Here is a 26,428-nt window from a genome sequence, read left to right as displayed (position 1 = left end):
AGGGCCCCAGGACGAAGAAGAATATCCTGGCTTGCTAACCTGAGAGCATGGTATAGAAAGACCTCAACACAGCTATTTAGTATAGCAACCAACAAAGTCATCATAGCCAGGATGATCGCCAACATTCGGAACAGACAGGCACCCTAAAAGAAGAATATATATGTTTATTAGGTGCAAATTAGCAATTTTTGTCGAAATGTACTGGATTTGATGTGAGTTATACTTTTTGGTAACAATATAATGGATTTTTTTATACAGGTAGCAACTCCTCCATATCTGTCATCTCTGACTTGCCTGTCTGAAAGCCTCTTAATGTAAATTTAGAGCTTTGTTGAAGCCAAATTTCATTTAATACAATGATGTCGGGATCTTCTTTCTGGATTAAGTTGGTTAGGTTTTCCTTATTTTCTTTAATGCTTCTAATATTCTACTGTATGATTTTTAGTTTGGTTTTTAAATCCATGTAGATGAGATAATATAGTGTGGTGTAATTAGGCTAGATTGACTTTTGTAATATTTATCTTATAAAGGAGATTAGTATTCTGAGTCCGAGTGTATGTTACATTCTGTAATGTCTTCTAAATTCAGTCTTGAACATATTATGTTTTTAATTATGTACAGGTTTTCTGTTGATGTATTTTGGAGGTAATTTAAAAAAGATCTCAAGGGGTCTTCTGAGGGAGCAGTGCTTGATTGTTTATTATTCTGACATGCACTGGATTGCCAGGCTTGGTTTGTCTTTGTTTTTTATATTGTATTGTCATAATTTGAAGTTGATGATGCTTGGTATGCATGTGGAGAACTGCATATTTCTGGTCTGGAATTAGGGTAGTTTAGACATTCTTCACGCTCTTTTTTGTTATATTCTTTCTTTACTGCCCTTCTTTTACTTTGTGTTTAGTACTATTTGTTGAAAGGATTTTTTCACTGCAGAACTTCTGAAATTGTGGACTCTTCTTTGAGAGGATCTATGGTGTTGCTTGATACTTTATTATTATTAGGGGTCCCTTCTGTAGTATTTTATGATTTCAAGCTTGGAAAGTCTAGGTGAATTTGTTTTGGGGTAGGTATGTCTTTGGTATTGCTTCATTTGTCTCAAAGAATGTTAAATTCCCAAAAGCCATTAGTTCTTTAATATTTTTTGTTTGTTGTATTCTTCACAGATCTTGTCGGTGGATTTGTGTTCCTCTTTACAGTAGAAACATTTGGTTTCACACTGCTCTATATGAGTGTTTCCCCCGCAATTATAGCACGTTTCCATTCCCTTGCAGTTTGGTCTTGTATGGCCGTATCTTAGGCAATTGTAACACTGTGTGACTGGTCCTGCATATGTAGTTACTAGTCTGGCCATATTATAAAAGTAGACAAGTTTCGGCATTGTAATTCCCTTAAATATAATCAATATTGTTTTGGTCGGTTTGTATTTTGTTACACCTTCTTTCTTTATCCTTCTGTTCATTCTCTTTTTCTGAAATGTTGGCGTCTATCACTAATTTTAGTAATAAAACGGTAAATGAAGAATATATAATTATTTTTATTGATTACACGAAAATATATTTCTAAAGACTATCGTGAAATGGATATTCCGGATGCTTATCAACACTGAAACAAAAAAAATGGATTAAATCTCTTATTATATATAGAAGTTATTATTCTTATGTATACTTATATAAATATTGTATAAAAGGTTAAATATGATAAAAAGATCGACCAAAGTTAGACCACTTACAGAATCTCAACTTACTCATTTGGTGACGTAACGAAATGATCAAATCAGACATTACTGAAAACATTTAATTGTCTGCAGTGAATCCTCATAGCAAAACAGAGTCGAATTAATTTTTGCATTAGTAAAATAGTTCAAATAGAAGCATTAATAGTTCTTGTGTTAATAGTCGTTTGGAAAACTTTATATTTAGATAAGGCGAAAAGCTCGGGTTCTTTCGGAAAAACTGTTCCCATGAAAAAATCTTTCTAATCACATTCGTGAGACACGCCAGAATAAAGTTCAAGAAGTCGCCCATGCGAAAAGTGGCCCAAATTTTACTTACCTAAACAATATTTTTAAAGAAATTGTAATTTTTTTGGATCTTTCTTAACAAAAAATGTCTCTTGCAATTGTTTTCTCTAAATTTGATCGCTTTCGAGTATTAACTAAATAATTTAAATCTAAAATAAATGAAAAATTACCATTTTCAAAGCTCAAAATTTAAGTAAAAAATAATATTTTTGAAATCATTAAGTGGCTACATTCAAGTTCAAACCTTCTAAAAGCTCACGATAAAAATTCTTGGCTTATTTTATTTTAAAACATTGTTTTTACATTGCTAATAAAGCGCTTATGAAAATAATTAATTTGCGGCATAAATTTTGTTTCTCTCTTTTATGTAAAATGTGAGGAAAGAAGCGGGACGGTCGAATATTTCACGAAATTTACATCCGATAAAAAGCTGAAAAACACATGTTCAATATTTTTTAAAAATATATCGAATAACACTAAATAAGATCTCTCATCCGCTCCCCCTGGGATTGGGGCTGGGGACAACTTTGAAATCTTAAATAATAACCCCAATTTTTTATTACAGATTTGAATTTCTTGTGCAAAAATAAGTAACTTTTATTTGAGACATTTTTTGAAATTGTTGAAAGGGCGCTAAATCGGAAAAAGACGTTTTATTCTGATGCCCTAGAAATATTATAGAAACAGTTTTATACCTCAAGAAATACACTGCTAAATAAAAAACCAAAAAACAATATTCAAAAACCTATGGACTGACACTACAAAAACGACCCCTACCCTGCACCAGGAGGTGCGGCCGGGACATTTTTGAAATTTTAAATAGAAACCACCATTTTTATTTGCAGATTCGGATTATTAAAAAAATTCGCAAAAGTTAATTTTTGTAATAGTATTAATCTTAGTTTTGATTTTAGTGTACTATTGTGTACTATAGTGTAGGTAGAGTGAGGTTAACTGGACATCTTTTGAAAAAAAAATTATATTTACTTAGTGTCTGGTTCAAAATAAGCCAATATTTATCCTGTGTTTCGTTGTTATTTGACTAACCATTTAATACGGTTTTTGAAGTTTAATAAATATCTAAAGGAATAAGGGGATGATTTTCGTAATAATCTGCAATTTTGACCAGTTAACCTACCTAGTAGGTTAACTGAAACATGGAAGCGGGCTAACTGAACAGTATGATATACCAAAAAAAAATGAGTAAAGAAAATAGGGAATTTTCTTAACAACTCTTTATTGAACTAATATAAAGTAAAGTCAAATTCATTAAAGTCTATGTTAAAAGAAATCATTTTAGCAAACCTGGCACTGCTACTTTTTATCGGCAGAGGCAGTTTGTAAATAATATCATCAATAGGAACAAAACCGGGGTCGCCTTCTAAGAAATATCGTGTTTGGTTATGGCGTTCCATAAAACTAACATCATAGCCGTTTAACAAATTGTCATCAATGTGAGCCACATAATGCCTACAGGTTGCATTAGTCTTGCCATAAACTTTTGCAATAGCATAGTCCCCTTTTGAAACTTTGGGTGGATTGGATTCTACATCGTCAAAATCTTCTGGTGAATCGAAACTTTCTTGGTAACTGACACTTTCGTTACTGGAAGATGTGCTTTCTCTAAATACACGTTTTTTTACAACTTGTGTCTTAGTTTGATTTATTTTTATTTTTTTATTGACCTTTTCTTCTCGAATCCTAGCTTCTTTTTCTAAATTTTCTTTGACAGGTGTGTCCGTTAGTATTAAAGATTTGCGTTTTTTACGTCTAACTTTAGATTTGCGTTGCTTGGCTTTTGGGTGAGGGCGAATCTGTTCGGGAGTTATAATTGTTGACATTGGGGTTTGACAAAGTGGCCTCTTTAATGTTAATCCCGACTGAGACTGTTGAGATTTCGTTTCTGCATCCACTGGATGTTCTTGAATTTGATGAAGACGAACATTTTTTTCAATAATTATCGGAGATATTTGAATTTGTAATGTTTGAGAGTTTTCTTCTGATGTTCCTATTTGACCACTGTTGGACGAAGTCTGTTGTCCGTTCTGTGGATTTGGCCTATCTGTTACATATGATGACAAATAGTCATCATCAGAAAATATTTGATCATTAAACGGCTCTATGCCAGTAGCTCTAAATCCACTGCATATATTTTTTGGTGTGAAAGCTTGAAGGAAAGCTTCTCCTGCTAGATTTGCAACATCATAAATGGTGATAGTCTTTCCTGAATTATTCACCATCCACCTGTCACAAGCGGCACCATAAAATTTTTTTAACGAGGCAAACACAGCCACATCTAGCGGCTGCAGCTTGTGACTGCAGTGAGGAGGTAACGTTAAAAGGATTATTCCATTTTCCTTCGCAAAATCTAGTGCCGTTATGCTTAAGTGACTTTCATGATTGTCGATAATCATTAGTTTTGAATGTTCCTTTGACGGTCTTTCATGTTGAGCAAAATGTTGCAAAACAGGCAAAAAGAGTTCACTTCTCATCCACCCAGATGGTGTTGCGGCACCTTTGCTTCCAGTAGGGGCTCCGTGAAGCATGTTATCCTTAAAATGCACGCGTGGAAATATAAAGTAGGGTGGCACATACCTTCCAGTGGCGCCAATAATTGCCACCAAGGTAACAAGGACCCCTCTTTCGGCAGAAGTCATTTGCCCCACGCTTCTTTTGCCTGTTGCGGCCAATACTTTTGGTGGTTTGTGCACCGTCGTTACACCTGTCTCATCTAGATTATAGACATCATTGGCATGTAACTTATATCTATTTTTAAGCTCTCTCAAATTTTTGAAAAATACTTGTACATTTTCTTTATTAAAGCTGGTTGCCCTACTAAGGCTAGTTTGTTCAGGGGTTCTTAATGATAATCTGTGTCTTCCCATAAAATTAAACATCCACTCCCTTCCTGCCATTCCATCCCGAATCCAACTCTCCTTTATAGTTTTGTTGTTAGCTACAGCAAATTCATATGCCAACCTTCGACCTTGTTTGGCTGACAATCCATAATGAATGTTGCAAGCTTCTTGTAAATATTTTTTAAGAAGCAGTTCTTCGTCTTGAGAAAATACCATTAGGTGTTCATTACTTGGGCGAAAATTAACCGTCCCCAAATCATGGTCGCGGCACTTGTCTACATAACGTTTTAGTGTAATTCTCGGAAGACCAAACTGGATAGCTACGTTTCTTACCGAACGACTATTTTCTAAGACTTCTTTGCAAGCCTGTTTTAATGTTTCTGAACTGTAGGACCTATTGTTTGTCGTTCGTATTCTTTTCCTTGGCATTTTCTGAAACAAAAAAAAATTATAAAGTAATAATAAATAGAAACCAGTAAAAATATTAAGACAAGGCGCTTAAATGATATTTGCTGAGCCAATTTGTTTATTGTTGACTTGGAACCAATACATTTAGACGTGACGCCCACATGAATGATTTACAATTAAATGTATTATTGCAGGTGACCCATAAACCAATTTTAAAAGCAGTTTATCTGCGTACCGCCTTATAGTAGGTTAACTGGACATATGTTCATCTAACCTCACACGGTGAGTGTTCAATTAACCCAACTAGGTAATAAAAATTATAAATAATAATAATTCTAAGAACAACGCCAAATATACTAACTTCAAATAGTGGAATAGATGGCTCATACTTACCTCAAAAACTGTGTACAAAATAACTGGCTAAATTATATTTTAATCTGCTTAAAAATAAGAATTTTCACAGAGCGAAAAATTTACTTGCATCCAATAAAAACCATGTTGACTTCACTGCTGACAATTCCCTGTAGGTTATATAGAAATCTTTAGTGGCCACAAGTAGTGGCTGTTAGAGTTTGCTTTAAACTACATGTGCACGGCTCTGATTCTCTCTAACAGATGGCAGGTACTTGAAGTGTTCAGTTAACCTACCTGTTCAGTTAACCTCACTCTACCCTACTAAACACCAGAAATTACACAAATAAAGAACTTAATATAAATGTACAGGAAGTTCGGAAAATACTTAAAAAGCTGAAGAACAGAAAAGCAGCAGGTAAAGCCGGGATACTAAACGAATTACTGAAATATTTTGGAGCAGCAATGGTAGAAAAATTAACATAATTAATTAATAAAATTATAAAACACAATGAAATACCGGAAGAATGAAGAACAAGTAAACAAACAAGTGAATGTGCATGTTGCACTGTTAGTTCACTATCACACGTAACACATCGAAGGAGGTTTCTTCATTAATATAAAATCTTGGGTTATCTTTGTATGTCCAAGTTGCAATCTGGAGATGATCACTTGATCTTTTTTCTTAGTAGAAAGTTTCCACTGTAATACGCCAGCACATTTTGTTTGATAGTTCTTCTATTCCAATTTATTTGCCATTTTGTCATGATTTTGTTTTTAAAATATTGCTTCAAATCAGTATGACACATAACAGGTAGTTATGATGTTGGTTAACGGATTCTCAATTGCATTTTTTGCTAATATGTCAGCTTTATCATTTCCACTTTTCTCAATGTCAATCTCAAATCTCGCAATGTGATGATACCCAGAGGAACTAAACTAATCTTTGATTTTGTTGGCATATTAAGAGTTCCGCCCTAAATAAAAGTAGGACGGGATGTTTGAGGTACAAATGCTTTAGGGCTGTTAATGCACTAAGGGAATCGCTAATGATTAGAGAGTATCTGATGGCATTTATGTTGAGAAACGTTAATGCCTGAAGGATAGAAAAGAGTTCAGTGGAGAATATGGAGATTTGGGTAGGGGGCTGATAGGAACTGTTATATAGTTATCTATTATGAAAGCCGCTCCTACTCCGTTTGCAGATCTGGATGCGTCCGTAAAAATAAGGATGTAATCAATAAAACCATTTAATACCTTTAATGCCTTCGGTTTGAAAATTTTGGCTGGTGTCTTACATTTCTTGAATGCAAGAAGGTTTGTATTACAATCAGGAAGAGCAATGATCTATGGTAATATGTGTTGGCTGACTTTTGAAATATTGTAAGTTGGTGAAATTATTGTGTCTTAGTTTTGTAACAGGCACGTCTGGGTTAGCTGATACTATTGAGGCATATATGAGGCTAAGGTATTCTCTCCGGAGTTGAAAGGATGGTTCGCCTGATTCAACATACATACTTTGAACTGAGCTTGTGTAGTGTACTCCCCGTGCAATTCTAATTGCTAAATTATGTACTGGATCTAGCATTTTCAACAGTGAACCTTAACCTTTGGCTGAGTTGTAAGCAACAGCACCATAATCGAATTTAGAATGAACTAAGGTTTTGTACTGACATGAGTTTGGAAGTCTGCACCCCATTCGTCGGTTTATCAGTGATACTTTTCATTAATAGTTGGAGTGAGTGGACGTGGTTTTGCCAAGCCAGTCGAGTATCTAGTTTTACTTCCAAGAAGTTAATCGATTCTGAATAATTTATTACTGAAATTTTTAGGTAGAGTTTCGGTGGTATAATGTGCTTCATTGGAGTTTTATTGAAGATGATTGCTTTCGTTTTAGTGGGAGAAAATTCTAGGTCAGTAGTGTTCGATCAATTCTCTAGTTTGTAAATGGTTTATCGGCAAATAGACGGGCATTTGACTAATAAGTGCAACACTAATAGTAGACCCTTGAGGAATGCCGTTGAATTAAATTTTGGAGTCTGAAAGAACGTTGTCTATTCGAATTTTGAAGTTTCGTCTATATAGGAAATTACTAATAAATTTTATAATATTTCGTTGAACTGACCAACTTGACAGAATTCTTATGATACCTAATCCCCAAATTATATCATACGCACGAGTTATATTAAAAAAGATAGCCAAATGTTCTTAACCACATCCAAATTACTCATGAATTACAGATTTAATATATACTAGGTTATCTAATGTAAATCTGGACTTTCTAAATCCACTTCGTATAGGGCTAAGTAGCTGTCGATCTTCTAGGTACCATATTAGTCTGTTGCTTACCAATTTTTTAAGTACTTTGCACATAGTAGAAGTTAGAGGGGTTGGTCATAAGACTCTGGGGCTGATTTATTTTTACCTTGTTTAAGAACTGGTACAATAAGGTATGGAGGTTATATACCGTCAAGTAATTGGTATGGAGTCATACCAATTAATTGACGGTATATAACAGGATGACGGTATAAAAGTAGGAGATGCCACACTGGACAGAGTAGAGAAACTCGTGTATCTCGGCAGAAATTAAAAGCCGAATAGAAGAAGCCCGAGCTGCCTTTGTAAAAATGAGAAACGTACTTTGCAGTCACGATCTTAGCACTGACCTTAGAATTCGAATGATATCTTGCTACATCTTTCCTGTTCTGCTGTATGGAGTGGAAGCGTGGACTCTAACCGAGGCTATCCTTAGACGCTTGACAGCTTTTGAGATGTGGGTATACAGACAACTACTGAAAATAAGCTGGGTCGACAAAGTTAGAAATGAGAAGGTCCTTAGACGGCTGAACCAAACAACACAACTGGTCAATATAATAAAGAAACGCAAGCTGGAATACTTAGGTCACATTATGAGACACCCTGAAAAATATGATCTTTTACATCTGATCATTCAGGGAAAGATCCAAGGTAATCGTGGTCCTGGTGGAAGAAGAACAACATGGCTGAAAAATCTAAGGCAATGGTATGGAAAATCAACTACATCGTTATTTAGAGCTGCTGTCAATAAAGTCACGATAGCGAATATGGTAGCCAACATGATATCCAACGATCGATAACGGTCATGGAACTAGAAGAATGAATTGGGAAAACATTCTTTGTCCAAATAAAATTATAGAGATCCAGAAGATATTGTTTGCTTTCCGTTGGCATAGCTTTTAAAAAAGTAGCAGGTATTTTGTCAAGTCCTGGGCTACTATATTTAACTTTGCTTAATGTTTGTAATAGTTCATCCATTGTAAATATGACATTTATAGGTAAATTATTATGGTTATCAAGATTTATACAGGCATTATTAAATTTATTTTTATGAACTAAGAAACTTGCAGATAGATTTTCGTCACTGTTATGTTGTTGATATGAGTTTGCTAGTACGGGGGCTATTTCTTGGTTTGTTGAATAAATATGGTTATCACGTTCTAGGTAATATATGATGTTAAACGATTTTTTCCCGTACAATCTGTTAATCATATTCCAACCTCCGAAGTAGGGGTAGATGAATTTTAAGATGATACATAGATTTTCCAGACTTCTTTCTTACTTTTCTTTAAAGTGTATCTACAGAAGGCCCCTAATCTTTTGAACTTCAGCTGGTTATTGAAAGTTGGATACCTTCTAATTTGTAAAGCACCTTCTTAGACTCTTTAGTCGCTGTTTCACAATTAGAATGACACCATGGGACTGGAGCATGTTTTTTAGGAAACTTTGTAAAACCTACGGACTCGTGAGCTATTGACGTTAAAAACTGTAGGAAATGGAATACTTTAGAGTTGATATCAATATCGGCATCAAAGGACTGTACCAACAGAAATTTTATGTAAAATTAAAGAAGAATAAAGAGACCAATCTGCATTTTTCAGACACCATTTTTTATTAGGTGGAATTATTGAGGAGATAAGATTATTGTTCATAATTAGTATGGGAAAATGATCTCTTCCATGCAAATGGGATGTCACATCCCACGACAGAGATGGTTGGAAGACAGGGTCACAGAGGAATAAATCTATCGAGGATCCATCGCCAGTGGAAATATTAAATCTTGTAGTTCTTTCACCATGAAGGATATTCATATTATAATATGAAAAAATTTGTTCAATTTTACGTCCCAATGAAACTGTTTTTTTGCCTCCCCAAAGTATATTGTGGGCATTAAAATAACATAACATAATACGAGGCTCTGGGACTTGATTGAAGAGTTTAGGTATTTCATTTATCGGTGGGTCTAAGTCTAAGTCCGGTGGAAAATAAATATTACCTTTGTGGTTCTCTTTTATAGTTTCTGCTGTTGTCCCTAACTCAGTTCTTAAACGTATGATTTTGGTATAAAAATTATGAACATATATTACAACTCTCCCACTAGCACAGTTAGCAGTTATTCTTTTCTTAAAATATGGAGTATTGTTTCTTAGTATATATATATATATATATATATATATATATATATATATATATATGTATATATATATATATATATATATATATATATATATATATATATATATATATATATATGTATATCTATATATACTAGGCGATATTTTTAAACTGAAATATCTGGGAGAAGTCAAACTTTTCCTGCGTCATGACATTTAAAGCGAAAAAGCGAGTTTTTCATTCATTTTAATATTGTGAAAGTTCAAAAGACGAATTTCTTGAAAATACTGCTTTTTAAAATATGATTTTCTAAATTTAGAAATGTTTATAAACACACAAGTTATTGCAAATTAAACTCGAAAGTAGGTAAGCATGTTTTTCAATTGTTTATAATTTTTAAAATAAACAATAAAAACACTTAAAACATATTTCAGAAGGTGAGTTTTTGTTTGCGAAAAATGGGCACAATAGTTCTTAAAGAATTATATTTGTTTATCTCATTTAAGAGAACAAAATTCATTTTCAAATGGCTCTACAGGTGCCTTGTCAATACTTTGAATCTTTTTTTCTGATTCTCTTTATAAGGTCTCAAATTTTAATGTATTTTTAGAACTATAATAATTTTTTATTATTTACTTACAAATAATTAATGAAGAATGAAGTACCATTACCATTTTATTGGCAATATCCCTAACTTATGCCGCGCAGTATATATTTATAACAGACCGTTCAGATAGACGTAAAAGAATCGTACGGAGTTAGTGAGCAAAAAATGGCATATATAATTTATTAACGAATAAAACGAAATAGAAGTAAAGAAAATCACGTACCGAATGACCTGAGACCGAACGAACTAAAAATGCTTCTCCAATACATTTATCGATAGCTTAGCACAATAAATTTTATAAACATTTAGAAACAGGTCTTTCTGGTTACATTGTAATAAACAAAATAATCAATATTTTACAGTTAAATATATATACTTACTTTGGAAAAATTTCCACCAACTTAACTATTTTTCCTTTTGGTCCCCTATCCAGTTTCTTTAAAGCATTCATGTCATCCTCGTCTAACGTAAAATCAAAAATGCTAAAATTTTCTTTTAGTCGTTTTGAATTCGTGCTTTTGGGAATGACTACTAAATCTAGTTGAACGAGGTACCGAAGTAATACTTGCGCATTAGATTTGTTGTGTTTTTTAGCGATTTGTGTAACAACATCATCGTTTAAAATATCTGGTACAGATAGATTTACCCTAAAATAAAAAAAATAGAATTAAAATCCTATTTTGTACAATACCTTAACAAAGAAGACCTTTTGAGTACTACTGATAACAAAAAATTGATGTTTACTTAGAATCGTTATTTAACTTAGTTAAAGTTAAAAGAATATTTTGGAAAATAGTGACAGACTACGCCTCTTGAAGTCAAAAGTATTGCAAAATGTGTTACTTCATAAGTTGGTAGAAAACTTACAGACAATATACGAAAAGAAATAAATACATCTTCCTTATATTGCTATAAAAATGGGAAAATATTCGAAAAACTTACTTGCTTTTCTCAAAAGAGAATCCAATTTGGAGAGTGTCTCCAAATAATGATATTAACTTTAAAAAGTTCAAAAAGTTGACTTTTTAATGTATTACATGATAGAAGACCGACGAAAGGGTTTAACTCTTGCTGCTTGTGATAATAATTTGGTACGAACTGCACACCAGTGAAGTTACTTTTTTTACTTTATGGTATACTTGTTTCACCTCCAAAAAAAATTATTTTTCTTGACGATAATAATTTCAGTTCGTATATTACAGCTTAATGCAGTATAGTATACGATTCCGTGAGAGAAATGGTGGAGAAAATGATGACGGATGAGTGGTGGTGGACACGGATCCACAAATTTATCAGGGAGCTGCTCTCTTTAAAAGAACGAGAGGAGAGAGAACTCGCAACAGAATTCTAAAACAAGCAAGTAGCACCTTGGTGGGGTTCGGACTATCGCAGGCCGAAATAAGAGCAAATGAGAGACAGACGACGCGAGAGAGATAGCAGCCTCGTTAAGGCAGGGGTTGAAAGTCCTTGGTGGTTCGTGTGGGTGTAGTTTCCTCGATGAATGTGTCGGAGAAAGAATGGGAATCGGGCGATAGCAGAGCATCAGGAGAGATGTTTTGCCTTAACCGGCCCTTCCATCCTGATGTCTGGTGTGACAGAGGAGAGGTTTTTAGTTGGACGCCGACCGTCTCGGAGTGGTGACGAGACGAGATGTCAAAGGTCTAAATTCCTTGGGCATCTCACCCTGGCACAGCTTCGCTAGGGTATTAGGAACCCAACACTACCTGTGTGAGGTAGCCGTAGCTCAGTGGCTATGTTACTGACTTAACAAGTTGGAGGGCCTGGGTTCGAATCCCAGCACCGACAAAAATTTAAAATTTCTAATTTAACTGAGCTGCCACCGTGCTTCGGAGGGCACGTAAAGCTGTCGGTCCCGGCTACGAAAGTAGTCGTTAGGTCATGTTAGGGGCGCTTGACACAGAACACTGGACCTTAGCCAGAAGGTTACACGAACTTTACTTTTTACCTGTGTGAGTCACAGGTGTGTGTATGCAGATTTTCCTTCTTCTCTTTAAAGATGTAAAAACAATAGTAATATGGTACCTATAAAGTTCTATAATTTATGTTTCTTGACCGTTAGAAAAATTTGAGTGATTTCAGACATATAGGTTAACTTTTGTTTGTTCATTACTTATTTATTTCTCAGTATGAATTTATTTAATCATAAATTAAACTTAGTTTACTAGGTTGTTTTATGAAATATATTAGACAGTAATTCCATTTTTTTTTCGAAAGCTTCCAATACCTGATGCGTAACATTAGTCAGAGTCTATACCTCTATACCTGCCTATATGACAAGAAGAATCGAGCAGAATGAAGGATGTGGCACAGTGGACAAAGATGCTGATCCCGAACATAAGAGATTGAGTGGACTGTGATCACAGGCGACTGAATTATTTCCTAACACAGGTACTCACGGATGTTTTAGGGCCTTTCTCTCTAGATTTAAAAGCTAACACGGATGAATGCCTATACTGCGGACACTTAGACACTATGACACATATGATGTTAGTGTGCAACAGATGGATAGTAGAAAGGAACAGAATAAAAAGGGAGGCAGGTGTGCATTTTGTTGCAGTAAGAGAAATTATTGAGAGACTGATTGAAAACAAAGCAAGTTGGACTAGTGTACAAGAGGGAAAGATGCTGTAAGTTGAGGGAATACGTTTTGATAAGAGTTGAAAAGTTAGTTAGACTGTATAAGTTAGACTATGTGAGTCAGACTGTGGGAAAGGAGGAAGTGCCCGGCTAGGAGTGATGCCACATTAGGAGCGATGAGGATATTGCACGCGCCACTTGGAACGAGTTTCCTCTCAAAAAGACAGTTTTTGGAACCAAAAAAGAGCAAACAGGGAAAAGGGATAGGCAGCCTCCTTGCTGACAGTCTGTGGATGATGGAGGTTGCGCTTCGAAAGTTGATGCTCAGCCTGACAGTGGCTATTTCGCTTTTAGATTACTGGATGACAGAGGAGTGTCTGGTTTAGAAGGTAGGCCTTCGTAAGTACCTCAGGACAACGAAGAACGAATCTTGCACTAAGGTCAGTCAGGCGGCGTCCTGAAGTGAGATGTCTTATGAAGATTTCAAACCCCCTCTACAAAGATAAAAAAAAGTCATTACCTCAATACAGTATAAGAGAATAATTACGCGGAATACTGTCAGAGATGCGATAAAAGTAACCATACCCGGAGTAAAATTAATATCATGTCTTGTCAATACTGTAACCAAACTCATTACTGGAACCAAGTTGTGCGGTTATTATTTCATAATACTGTCTGTTCCACTATATTCTACTATCTCCTTATCTGTTTAAATCAGTCGCCCGTTTTATTTTTGTGTGAATACCTCAATACAGTATAAGAGAATAATTACGCGGAATACTGTCAGAGATGCGATAAAAGTAACCATACCCGGAATGAAATTAATATCATGTCTTGTCAATACTGTAACCAAACTCATTACTGTAACCAAGTTGTGCGGTTATTATTTCATAATACTGTCTGTTCCACTATATTTTACTATCTCCTTATCTGTTTAAATCAGTCGCCCGTTTTATTTTTGTGTGAATTGAAAAAACGATGCTTTACGTCTAATACGTAATACTATTTCCGTATCTAATGCCAATTATCACTTTTTGGAACTTTCTTTATTTTATTATGAATATTTCTTTCTATCAAATGTTACGTATCTCACTGTCTTAGACTGTAAGCGGGGTTGTTTATGTTGAGTAGGACTAAATGCAGGACACACTGCTTCTCATATTCTGCACTGAACATCCTCTGGATATATAGAGAAATGAAACAGATGTGAATAAAGTATAATAAAAATTAAATACTTGCGTATCAACTGATAATATTATATAGGGCAGCAACTGTAGATTTGTTGATTAAACATGACATACTCACTCACACATACTCACATGCATTCCTACATCATGATCAATGGATAAATCACCAGAACGCCGCACCTAAACTAGCTTATTTTACAGTGAGAATTATGATACGACTACTGCTCTCCCCAATCCCGAGGTGTAGCAAACATCACTGTGCATATAAAACTTACAATACAGAAAAGAAAGTGTTGCTTAATATCCGAGAGAGCTGGCGAGCTCATGGGATTACAGCATGGGCACGTTATGGGTGCACTGGCATGCTTGACAGTATTTCGTCCCAACTCATGAGAAGAAAATGGATAAAGAGAATTCAGAAATGAGTGACTCTTCTGAGTCTACCAATAAAATATAAAGAAAAAAAGTCTCCTGTAGCGAACTCTGTCTCCATCCCAAATTGGTTTTAATGATCCCAATCAGTCTGCAGATAAACCTTTGGCACAGTAAGGTAGCTTTGGCAGAACTTGCGTTGAAAAGGTTAAATTTAGCCTTGTTACAAGAGCTTTTTGTATATTTTTAATGCCCAGTATGTTCGATCTTGTATGGGTTCAATATAACTTTCTTTTTTAGTTGTAGATAGTTCTATAGATATTGTTTAAAATGTTTTATAAATAAGAAATTAATTTCTTTTTTTAGTATTTTTGAACTCAACTTACTTTTTATTCTTTGACTCGAAAAATTTCTTTGCACCAGGAGATCCTAAAGGTGAGTACGCAACCACTGTGATATTGTTCTTTCTAGCAAATTCACGTAATTCAGGTTGCTGAAAATATGCATGAATTTCTACTTGTAAATTTACTGGCTGAATTCTGGCAATTTTCTGAATCCTTTCAATTTGAGAGATGTTAAAATTTGACACTCCAATTGTTTTAGCTCTACCAGCATCGACTTGCTCCTCCATTTTCTAAAAATATAACGTAACAAATTGGCGCTATGTATATTAGAAATAGTGGAATAATTACGTACAAATAAAAGTTTAAAAGAAAAAAATTAAATAAGAAAAGAAATGTCCTACCTTCCAAACGGATATTAAATCAGTTGGCTGAGTAACAGTCTTTTGGTTTATATGTTTCATTGCAATAGGATTGTGTATTAAGTATAAGTCTAGGTAATCGAGTTGAAGTTTTTGTAACGATGTTTTTAGGGCATTTTCCACTTTATCTGAGTACAAGTCGACACTGTTAAGTTTTGTAGTTATAAAAATTTCCTCTCTTTTTAGTTTTCCCGATGAGATCCACTCTTTCAAAACCTTTCCAATTATATGCTCATTGTTATAAGCAGAGGCGGTATCAATGTGACGATATCCGATTTCTAATGCTTTGTTTAAGGCATCTGTCAATTGCTTCTCATCTGTAGCCTAAAACATGAAAACGCTAAATAAAAGTAGTTTATAGAGGAGCGGAATTAATCGACCTTAAACTAGTTACACTTTATTTAATATGAAATTAGTAATGTGTAATATATTATAAAATAAAGCGTGTAGAGAGAAAGATAAGTAATGCAATGAAAAATAAAATAGTTATCAAAATCAGAAATGAAAAAGAAGTTTTAGTTCTATTAAAGATCAACCCTCAATCTTACTTGAAAATAGAAGTCTTCGAATTTCCGTAGGAGCGGTCTGCACAAGTCCAATACAAATCCTATACTAAGAAACTGAAGAGATTCAACTCACGTTTAAAAGAGACAATATTAAGTCTTTTTTATGCTGCAGGTATACACAATGTATTTGTTGACCGCTTTAAAAGTTATTTTCCAAACTTCAAATCGAAGTTTTCCTTTTTATTACCGCCTACAGACTTACTTGTTAAAAATTGGTATCACTTTTCCAGACGATTACGATACTTTCTTAATTTAAACCCTTATTTCTTGGAGACAATTTGCCTTCACTAGACTGACTGCCTATTGCACGTAAACGAATCAAGTCAAATTAATCAAGAACTATTAAGCAAATATGGTAGCTGTTAGCGTTAAAAATTAAGACGAAACTGGGGCAACAATCTACTCATCAGATTATACAGCAGCTTACGAATAATCTTCAACTACATTAAAGTTCTCTTCTGAACTGTTTGCCATACTAAAAGCACTAGTCCTGATAGCAAACACAATAAAAAGAAAAACACTATACATTCCCTCAGTTCAAAAATGAATTGAAACCAACTCTGTTGTGATTATCCACTCCTTCTCCTCATAAAAGAACTAAAATATTCCAAAAATATTTAAGATATTGAAATAAGAATATTAAAGGAAATTTTATCTGAGTACCATTACATCCCTCCCTTGTATACCCCCCCTATTTTTATACGATTATTAGACAAGGGGTCAAGGGGGTTAGACAAGGAGACCCAATGTCACCTAAACATTTTAATACTGTGCTGGAACATGCTTTTGGCTGACAAAGGGAATAAAAATAGATGGAGAATATTTAAGCAACGTTTCGCCGATGATATATTCATAATAGCTAAGGACTTAGAAATGGCAAGAGAGATGGTACAGAAATTCGTTGTGGCTACAAAAAATGTAAGATTAAATATAAAAATTTCGAAAATAAAAATAATGACAAATCTGGTACCCAACCAGAACATCAGTATTGGTGGGCAAGAAGTAGAACTCGTGGATAAATATCAATACCTAGGGCATGAAATTATGATTGGCAGGGATAATCAGACTCATGAACTAAAGAGAAGAATCGTCTTGGATGGGCAGCATATGGAAAACTGAGAGAAACTTTTAAAAGTGAACTGCCCACATGCCTAAAGAGAAAAGTATGTGATCAATGCGTCCTCCCAGTCTTGACATACGGAACCCAAAACACTTACTTTAACAAAAGCCTTGGCTCCCAAACTAAGAACCACACAGAGAAGAATGGAGCCATCCATGTTAGGAATAACTCTGCGAGACAAAATAAAAAACGAAGAGGTCAGGAGAAAACCCAAGGTAACTGATGTCATCGATAGGATAGCCAGGCTAAAATGGAGATGGGTAGGACACATACCTAGAATGGCGGATGGGCGATAGACACAGAGATTATTGGTGTGGAGACCAAGTGAAAACAAGAGAAGCGTTGGTCGACTACCTACACGATGGGCTGACGATTTAAGAAGACCAAATAAAAACTGGATGAGAGTGGCGCAAGATAGACGTGGTTGGAAACACGAGAAAGAGACCTATGCTCAGCAGTGGTATTTTGAGGCTGGATGATGATAATGACCATCACACACTAAAACCGAAGATAAGGTTGGACACAAAATGGCAAAAAGTGCACCTACTAACCCAAACACAGAAGAAAATAATATGAAATAAACAACGCAAAATGTACAATATACCACCAATACTAAAAAGTAATCTTGAAACAGAGAGTGATACAAAAAATATTTTCGCCTTCCTCAAAAACTGCAAGTGTCTATAAAAAATATAGTATTTTAGTTAATATTTGCATTAGGAATAAGCCATAATTTAAGTTTGGTTAGTTGGGGTTGTCTTTTCAAGTTGTCAAGGTTGTCAAGACGACTCACATGCTATGATTTTTCTGACGGGTATTCTCAAGTTACAGTTGATTTGATCTAATGGAATGAACTATCTTACAATAAAGTCGTCCCAGACACGCAACTCAACAATATTGGCAATACCATTTTAAAGTTGTTTATTTTAAAATGTATAATGTATGTCTGAATTGTCAATATGAATAAGTCGGATAAAATTAAATTATTAGAAGATTTTTTCACCAAGTAACAAAAAACAAAAATTGTTTAGTATATTAAGGTTCTGTATTTGGAGAACGATTTCCAAAGTGGGAATCGAAACGTCAAAAGTAAACTTAAATTGTGACTTATTCCCAATAAAAATAATAATTGCATTAAGATGCCATTAAGTATTTTAGTACACACCAAATACATAACACGTACATAGTATTTTAGTACATAATATAGTATTTAGTACATAACAAGTACATACTATTTTACTTGTATAGAATTGGGTCTACTTCTAATTATCTGTTATTATAAGTACTAATTTTGTAACACAATCCATACACGATAATAACCCTACATGGTCGTGCGTCAGGATTTTTCCTTAGTTCAGTCTAAATCAAGATAGACAAGAAATCAGATAGACTTTATAACAATTAACAAACGATTCCGTAACGCAATAATATCGGCCAAAACATATCCTGGAGCTGATATAAACTCTGATCATAATCCTCATGTAGCCCAATTACGAGTCAGACTAAAAACCTTAATCCAGAAACAGAATAACAAAAGATTAGATATGGATCAACTTAGAAATCCAGAGATAAAAGTTAAGCTTACAAATAACATTAATAGTAATGTTGGTTTAACAACCAATACTGATGATATTGAAAGAGACTGGATCAACTTAAGGGACGCTATATGCAACGGTGCGAAAGAAGTTATTGGTGACTACGAGCGGAAGAAGAAGAACGAATGGATGACAGATGAAATATTACACCTTATGGACAGAAGGTTTGAAAATAAGAATAATCCCGAACAATATAAAGAACTGGATAGAACTGTCAGCAGAAAGATACAAGAATTCAAAGAGAAATGGTTAAAAAAATGTCAAGAGATAGAAGAGCTAGAACGAAGACATGATAGTTTTAATATGCATAAAAAAATCAAGGAGTTTACTTATACTTACAAGAAAAAACAGTTTGGTAGGTTAATAGACGAAAACAACAAACTTATTGTAGATAAAGAAGAACAGTTACAGACTTGGGCAAATTACATAAAAGATTTGTTTACCTATTATCGTCATATTGCTGCGAACACTCTTGATCTGAATGGACCAAAAATATTGAAAAGTGAGGTGATAAAAGCTATAGATCAAACGAAAGATGGGAAAGTAACAGGATGCGATGAAATACCAGTCGAATTTTTAAAAGTTTTTAACGAGAACAACCTGAATGTAGTATTAGAACTGTTTAATAAGATATACGATACTGGTCAAATTCCATCGGACTGGTTGAAATCTACATATGTGCCCCTTCCCAAGAAATCGAATTCTAAGACGTGTAGTGAATATCACCATAGTGAAGTTTAATGAGTCACGCCCTTAAAGTATTCTTGCGTATTATCCATTCCAGAATACGTGCAAAATTAGTTCAGTTCGGTTTTAGATGCATTTTTGGAACTCGAGAGCTGCTCTTTGCAATACAAGTTTTGATTTAAAAATGTCTGTTTTATCGACTATGAGAAAGCATTCGATACTATCAAACATGACTAACTCATAGAACTATTACATCTTACAGGACTTGATACTTAGGACATCCAGATTATAAAAAATCTATATTGGAATCAAACAGCCCACATGAAGACTGGACATATGGTGAGTGAAAACGTAACCATTTCGATAGGGGTTAGACAGGGCTGTATTCTTTCGCCACTGCTTTTCAACCTGTACACGGAACAAATATTTCTAGAGGCACTGGAAGGGTACAACGAGGGCATCAAGATTAATGGCGTACCAATAAGTAATTTTCGATATGCAGATGATACTGTTATACTGGCCGATAATATCGAAGATTTACAGGTGATGCTAAATAGAGTAAATACAACTGGCAACCAATTTGGACTGAAGATCAATAGAAAGAAAACTAAATTTATGGTGATCAGTAAAAAGAACATTCAACATATCGACCTGAATATTGAAGCCGAACGTATTGAAAGAGTACACCGATTTAAATATCTGGGATATACAGTAAATGATAAGTGGGACCCAGATGTAGAGATTAAGATCCGAATTGAAATAGCAAGATCCAAATTCATCAAAATGAGAAAGCTCTTAAGCAACCGCCACCTAAGCGTTAACCTCCGATGGCGCGCCACGAAATGCTACGTACTCTCTACGGTACTTTACGGAGTTGAAGGGTGGACGTTAACAGCAGCTACTAACACTAGTTACTACTAACTTAACAACTATAAAGAAGTTAGCGGCTCTAGAAATGTGGCTGTATCGACGCATACTGAGAATACCTTGGACAGACAGAGTGACCAACACAGAGGTATTAAGAAGAATGGGTAAAGAGATGGAATTGTTAACAACTGTTAAAAGGAGGAAAGCGTCATACCTGGGCCATGTGTTCCGTAATGATAAGAACAGTCTGCTACAGCTTATCGTGGAAGGCAGAAGAGGTTTGGGCAGAAAGAAGAAATCCTGGCTGAGAAATTTGAGAGAATGGTTTCAAATACCAGAAGCTGCGAACATAATACATGCGGCTCAAAACAGAGAAACCTATCATTTGATGGTCGCCAACCTTCGGTAGAAGACGGCACATAAAGAAGAAGTCTAAATCTGATCAGGATAGGATTTGGCTAATGGGTGTACCACACCAAACACGACGAGTCCCAATAGCTAATAGGGAGATTAATTCCAGCGGAAGAGGGTAGTGCGGTCTAGGAGTTTGAGGGATTGTCTCGAACGCAGAGCTCATTAAGCATACCTGCTGGATAGGTACTAAATAAGATGCAAAAATCGACGGATGCAGGGTCTTTTCATACGAGGTTTTCCTAATATCTGGATTAACCAATTCAAAGTAACGGGTAATAAAATACTGAGGACATCAGGCGGACTTATTTGAAAGAATCGAGAGGCTTGAGGTTTCTCGGCCAAAAATATCTGGGTCACAGAAGAGGATGCTTCGGAAAATGGGGAAATGGATAATTGACACTTCAGATCAAATTATCTCATGCACCTCAAAATAAGACTCTAGGGAATGCCGAAATCACACATGTTTTTAAGCTGACTGTGTCTGATAGAAGCACTCCCGATGAGAAATAAACAAAAAGAGCAGAACTGCTGTGGACTCTACTAAAGGGTTCAGCGGCAACTACAAAGCTGCTTTTACTAGAAGACATATCTGTGTTTAAGAGTGACGTGGGGCCAATAAAAGATGCCGTTACTAAACTTATCGACTATGCTTCTTGTGCAACTCGTTACGAAGGTAACCGAGTCATGGATGAATATTATGAGTTGATATGTGCTGTGTCCTTTAAGACTACAAAGGACTTTTTGAAAAAAAAAAGACGGAGTGGAAGTTCGTTAAAGCTGATGAACTCCCAAAATCCATGCGCGTGCTGATGTTCCTTCCAGAGACTAAAAATGAGGATTATGATGTCGGTCGTAACTACGACCATCTTAAGTCCTGGACTAAGGACCAATCATTGAGCGATTTTGTGCTCCAAATTAATAAAGGAGTCAGAGCTCAAAAGGAGTCTGTGAATCACTGAAAGCCTCACAACCCTTTTCAGCAAGTTAGAATTATTTCGTTGAAAGAGAGCAAAACAAAACAGGAGAAAAACATTGGGTAACCAAAGACTGCAACCATTATTTCCAAACCGCAGGAGGTGAGAGGGGGATCTATGCAGGTGGAAGAAATTACAAAAGAGCTTATTGAAGGCTCCAAAACCAATAAACTGCAAATTTAAGATCATACAGATCAATTTGCAGCACAAACAAACAGGAAATAGCTGAGAAGAACATTGACATGGTGCTTATTCAACAAGCGTGGATAAACAAAATTAAAGTAATATACAGGGACTAAATCTTAAGGGATGGGAACTAACTCTGGGAGCACGAGACACTTAAATACGAACTTGTATATTTTGTAGGTCTGACCTTAACCTGGTACCAGCTATGGAGCTCTATAGGGGAGACATGACAGCTACCAGAATTAAAATAAACTGCAATGGCTCGGTTATAGAGATGATTGTTGCATCTCTTTACTCTCCTATTGATTCTAAAAAAACAACTTCCAGGTATCAACTTAGAGAACCTTCTATAAAATAGAAAAAATAAGCGCACAGAGCTTATTAGTGTAGTGGATTCTCCAACGCCCATCATACCATTTGCCTACGTTCAATGGGGATAAAAGACATGATATCTAACTAACATGTGTCGGAAGCGTTATCCTTATTGGATCACGCATTCATATGCTTTGAGATAAACTCAGTTAAAACAAAATCACCGGCGACCGATTGGGTATCCTTTAGAAGGCTTAAAACAAGGGTACGGAATTATCCTAAAAGGTCTTAAAACAACGTTGATGTTTAGTTGGTAGTAGACTAATAAACTCAAGTTAGTAAAATTGCCCAATGGAAAGTATACGGACCCAGAGAAGGAGACTGTAGAGCATCTTTTTTAAGTGCTCACTTCCCAAGGTTGATGCAAGTGGTAATAATCATTAAGGAAACTTTGGTCCAACTAAAAGTGAATGGTTGATCTCCCAGTCAAGAAGTGATCTTTGGTTCTTACAAGGTCAGATCGACTATTGAAACTTTTGAAGCATACAAAACTCCAGGACGGGATGGCATATTTCCTAGTCTACTCCAAGAAGGACTGGAAATAATTATGGCTCCCATGATCGCAATATTTAGAGCTAATCATGATCTGAGATACATTCCCAAAGCTTGAAGAAGAGCGAGGGTGGCGTTTATTCCTAAACTAGAGAAAACAGGTTACACCTTAGCAAAATTTATACAGGCCTATAAATCTGACTTTATTTATGTTGAAAACCATGGAGAAAGTATTGAATGAATATATCAAGAGATTTGGGTATGTCCACACTGGTGCGCTTTTACTTTTAACATGCGTTTCAACGTTCCTTTAAAGATTGAATTCAACATGCGTCAACGCATGCCCTCACGTGTGCGCTTAGACGCATGTCCCTGTTAACATATAATGCCTTTCTTCACGATGGATGAAAGTGACACTATTTTGCTATGAGGACTTAGTATTGCATATTTGGTGTTAAAGAAAGTTAAAAAATGTAAAAGATTGAACCGAACAACTTGGATGGAGAGTTATTTTAAAACTTGCAATTTTGGTATTCTAAAGGATTTAGAAGGCAAGGACAATGTGTTGTTTAAAAGTCTTACAAGGATGTCAAAAACAACGTAAGCATAAATACGTTGAATAAATGTGTAAAATATAGAGATTATTTTCATTTCTATTACCGTAAGATAAGTCATAGTTACCTCAATAATCTGAGAAGATTATAAGTTTTCTCCATTGATGTCGGTACTGATGGATGTATCCATCATAAACAAGTCTTTTGTCTGCCTTGGCATCACAGAATCAAGTATAAACATCATCTGGTTTTATAGGGTCAAACCACGTAGGGTCGTCTTTACATTTACTTCCTGCACCACTTTTCTTCTCCGTTACCTTGTATAGCTCTTTTAAAACATAAGATCTCAAATTTTGACCTTATTTCTAACAGCTTTCCCAGTAAAACTAAGCTTTTTAGCTAAATCTCGGTATACATCGTTCCTTTTACTTTTGTTCGTATAAGACTGTCTAGTTATATGCCATAAGCACTCATAAGACTGGTTGTCTTCGATAAATTTTAAGGGGTTTGTTAGTCATGTATCTTACCACGACACACAAAAATGAAAAATAGTAAAAATAAAAGGCTCGTTGAAGTGCAAAAAAACCCAACTGTAGTGGAATGTGGACAAGGTATATCCTGTAGCATGCGTTGAAGCGCACGAAAAAAGGCACGCAGTGTAGACAGAGCTAAATAAAAACCCACTGCACCAGCAGCAATGGATGTATTAATCAGAAAAATCTGGTAAAGTCGCTCTGCACAATCTGGTGTCGGAACTCGAAAGGATTTTACACCAGAAAGAAGTCATCCTTGTTCTATTTTTATACATAGAAAGTGGGTTTGATAATACCTTAATCGAGTCAATACATAGTGCACTGGTGAGGAAAAAAATCAACAACACAATATGGTGTCATAAACCTCAGGGCAACTAAGTGGTGTCTGGGAATGATGAGCAGATTTGTTGGCAAAACCTTTCTCGAAAAAAAAACCGAAAGTCTTGAAAAAAACCTTTGTAGGTACAGAACCATTTTATGGCAACTTTAATGATGCTACAAAAAAAAACGAGGTTCAGAAATGGCTGATAAAGATTCATTAAAAGAAATGGAGAGCCACCCAAGGGCAAGTCCAGACTAAGAAAATAATCAAAAATATTAATAAAACAGCTCTCGGAGGTAGGAATTCCCTCGTCCACTGAGGATTTAACCAGAAAGGATCCTAAATCTACCAATTAGGAAACTTGTGGTCTTCATTTAGGCCGCAGGACTAAGTAGAGTTTAATGGGAAAAAGAAAGTATAGTACAAAGGTATGGTACTTGATCCTACAACCAGAGATGAACGAATCTTGGCTGAACTGAGAAGAAAAAGAGAACAATGCCTGGTTAATGCGCCATGTAAAGAAAAAAAAAGAGAGATTAACCCAGACCGACCTAAAACAACAGTTGAAATAAATAATTTATACAGTCCAAAAACGAGTCTTGACAGTTAATTGTTGCTAGAACTCATACTGCACAAGCAATATGGCGATGAAATAAAGAAAAAGAACCAACGCTTTGACATTTAAAAAAAAAATTAAGAAAAATGATGTACATAGGTATATTACTAGCAACTTCAAGGTAAAAATTAGAAAGGATTTCACTAAAATAGTCAGTAATTCTGGTTTTAGATGATCTACTCGTCGAAAACAAACACTATTCGAACTTTGAATACAATGCAATGAAAATCCCAAACTCCTGGTAAAAATTAACAAAAAAGTGAAGAGTGCTGTTGTATGATGGTAATATTGTTTTAGTCTTAAAGAAACAGATTAAATGATTATGATAAGGGATCCTCTTTGGGAATATTACCGGAAGAGCTACTATTACATAAAAAATTTTATTTAAACAATGTCCTTTATAAAAGGTATATTAATAAAAAACCTTATCGGACTACATCACAGAACGTTTTTGGAATAACTATTCCATTATCAGTTTTTAACCACATATTTAGTGGCTTCAAACATGTACATCCAGAGAGCACTGATGATGGAATAGTTATTCCGAAAACGTTCTGTGATGTAGTCCAATAGGGTTCTTTATTAATATACCTTTTATAAAGGAATTTTTTTAAATAAAAATTTTTGTGATACATGGTATACAGCCAACTGCAGGAATTTAGTTTCCTTGTGGATTTTACTATTAATACTTACTACTACTACTACTACTACTACTACTACTACTACCACTTAATATTTAATACTTACTACTAATACTTACTGTAAATGTTCCAAGTCCAATTGACGGGATTTGGTGTCCCCCGTTATATTGGTATTCAGTGGCAAAACTAAAGGATGTTAAATATATAAGAAAAACACCGAATATGTCGCGAAACATGATCAAAATTGAAATGTTCCTAACAGTATAATTTTATCAATCATAAAACGGCAAATATATAATAAATATTAAATCATTTAATTTTAAGGTCATTATTTAATCTATTAAAGGTTAATTATAACTATAAAAGTTAAATATATTATATATCTTTAAATAATTAAAAAATAAAATACTGAAGGGGATCGAAAAACATGCTAAGTTTATAAAAAGATAAAATAGTAAGATTGATATATTTACAATGGTCAATAACCAATTTTATAATGCATAAAAACATTTTATGATAATGTCACTCTCTAATCAATAAAGGTTAGTAACATATTATACAAGAATGTACAGGTTAAATTTTAGGTTAAAAATTAAAAATTAATTAATTAAAATATTAAAAAAGCAATAATATTCTCTGATGCAAAAAGTGCAATCCAAAAATTACAAAGTACCTGTTGGGTAAATAACCACATTGTAAATTCAACTAAAAGATTAATACTTGAGGCAAATGAAGCAGGACTTGATATTATTATAGCCTGAATTCCAGGCCACTCAGGAGTAAAAGGGAATATTGTGGCAGATCAACTGGCGAATATAGGTAGAACCCTAAATATCCCAGCTAACATAAAAATTAATAAAATGGACTATCTTTCATTTATTACTCAAACACTAA

The 26,428-nt window shown here is 34.7% G+C and overlaps 1 protein-coding gene across 1 annotated transcript; it reads right to left on the bottom strand.

The window, feature by feature from the left end:
- Positions 1 to 1,514: 1,514 nt before the first annotated feature.
- On the bottom strand, positions 1,515 to 25,817 carry LOC140452234 (1,5-anhydro-D-fructose reductase-like). Its single transcript, XM_072546369.1, has 5 exons — positions 25,654 to 25,817; positions 15,578 to 15,919; positions 15,219 to 15,466; positions 11,056 to 11,322; positions 1,515 to 1,602 (listed from the first exon to the last, which is right to left on the bottom strand). The coding sequence occupies exons 1-5, from the start codon at positions 25,768 to 25,770 to the stop codon at positions 1,560 to 1,562; spliced, it is 1,017 nt and encodes a 338-aa protein (XP_072402470.1). The 5' UTR covers positions 25,771 to 25,817; the 3' UTR covers positions 1,515 to 1,559.
- Positions 25,818 to 26,428: the final 611 nt, after the last annotated feature.

The sequence above is a fragment of the Diabrotica undecimpunctata genome, chromosome 1 (assembly GCF_040954645.1).
Source record: "Diabrotica undecimpunctata isolate CICGRU chromosome 1, icDiaUnde3, whole genome shotgun sequence".
Taxonomy (NCBI): domain Eukaryota; kingdom Metazoa; phylum Arthropoda; class Insecta; order Coleoptera; family Chrysomelidae; genus Diabrotica; species Diabrotica undecimpunctata.
This window is presented reverse-complemented; position numbering and strand designations above follow the sequence as displayed.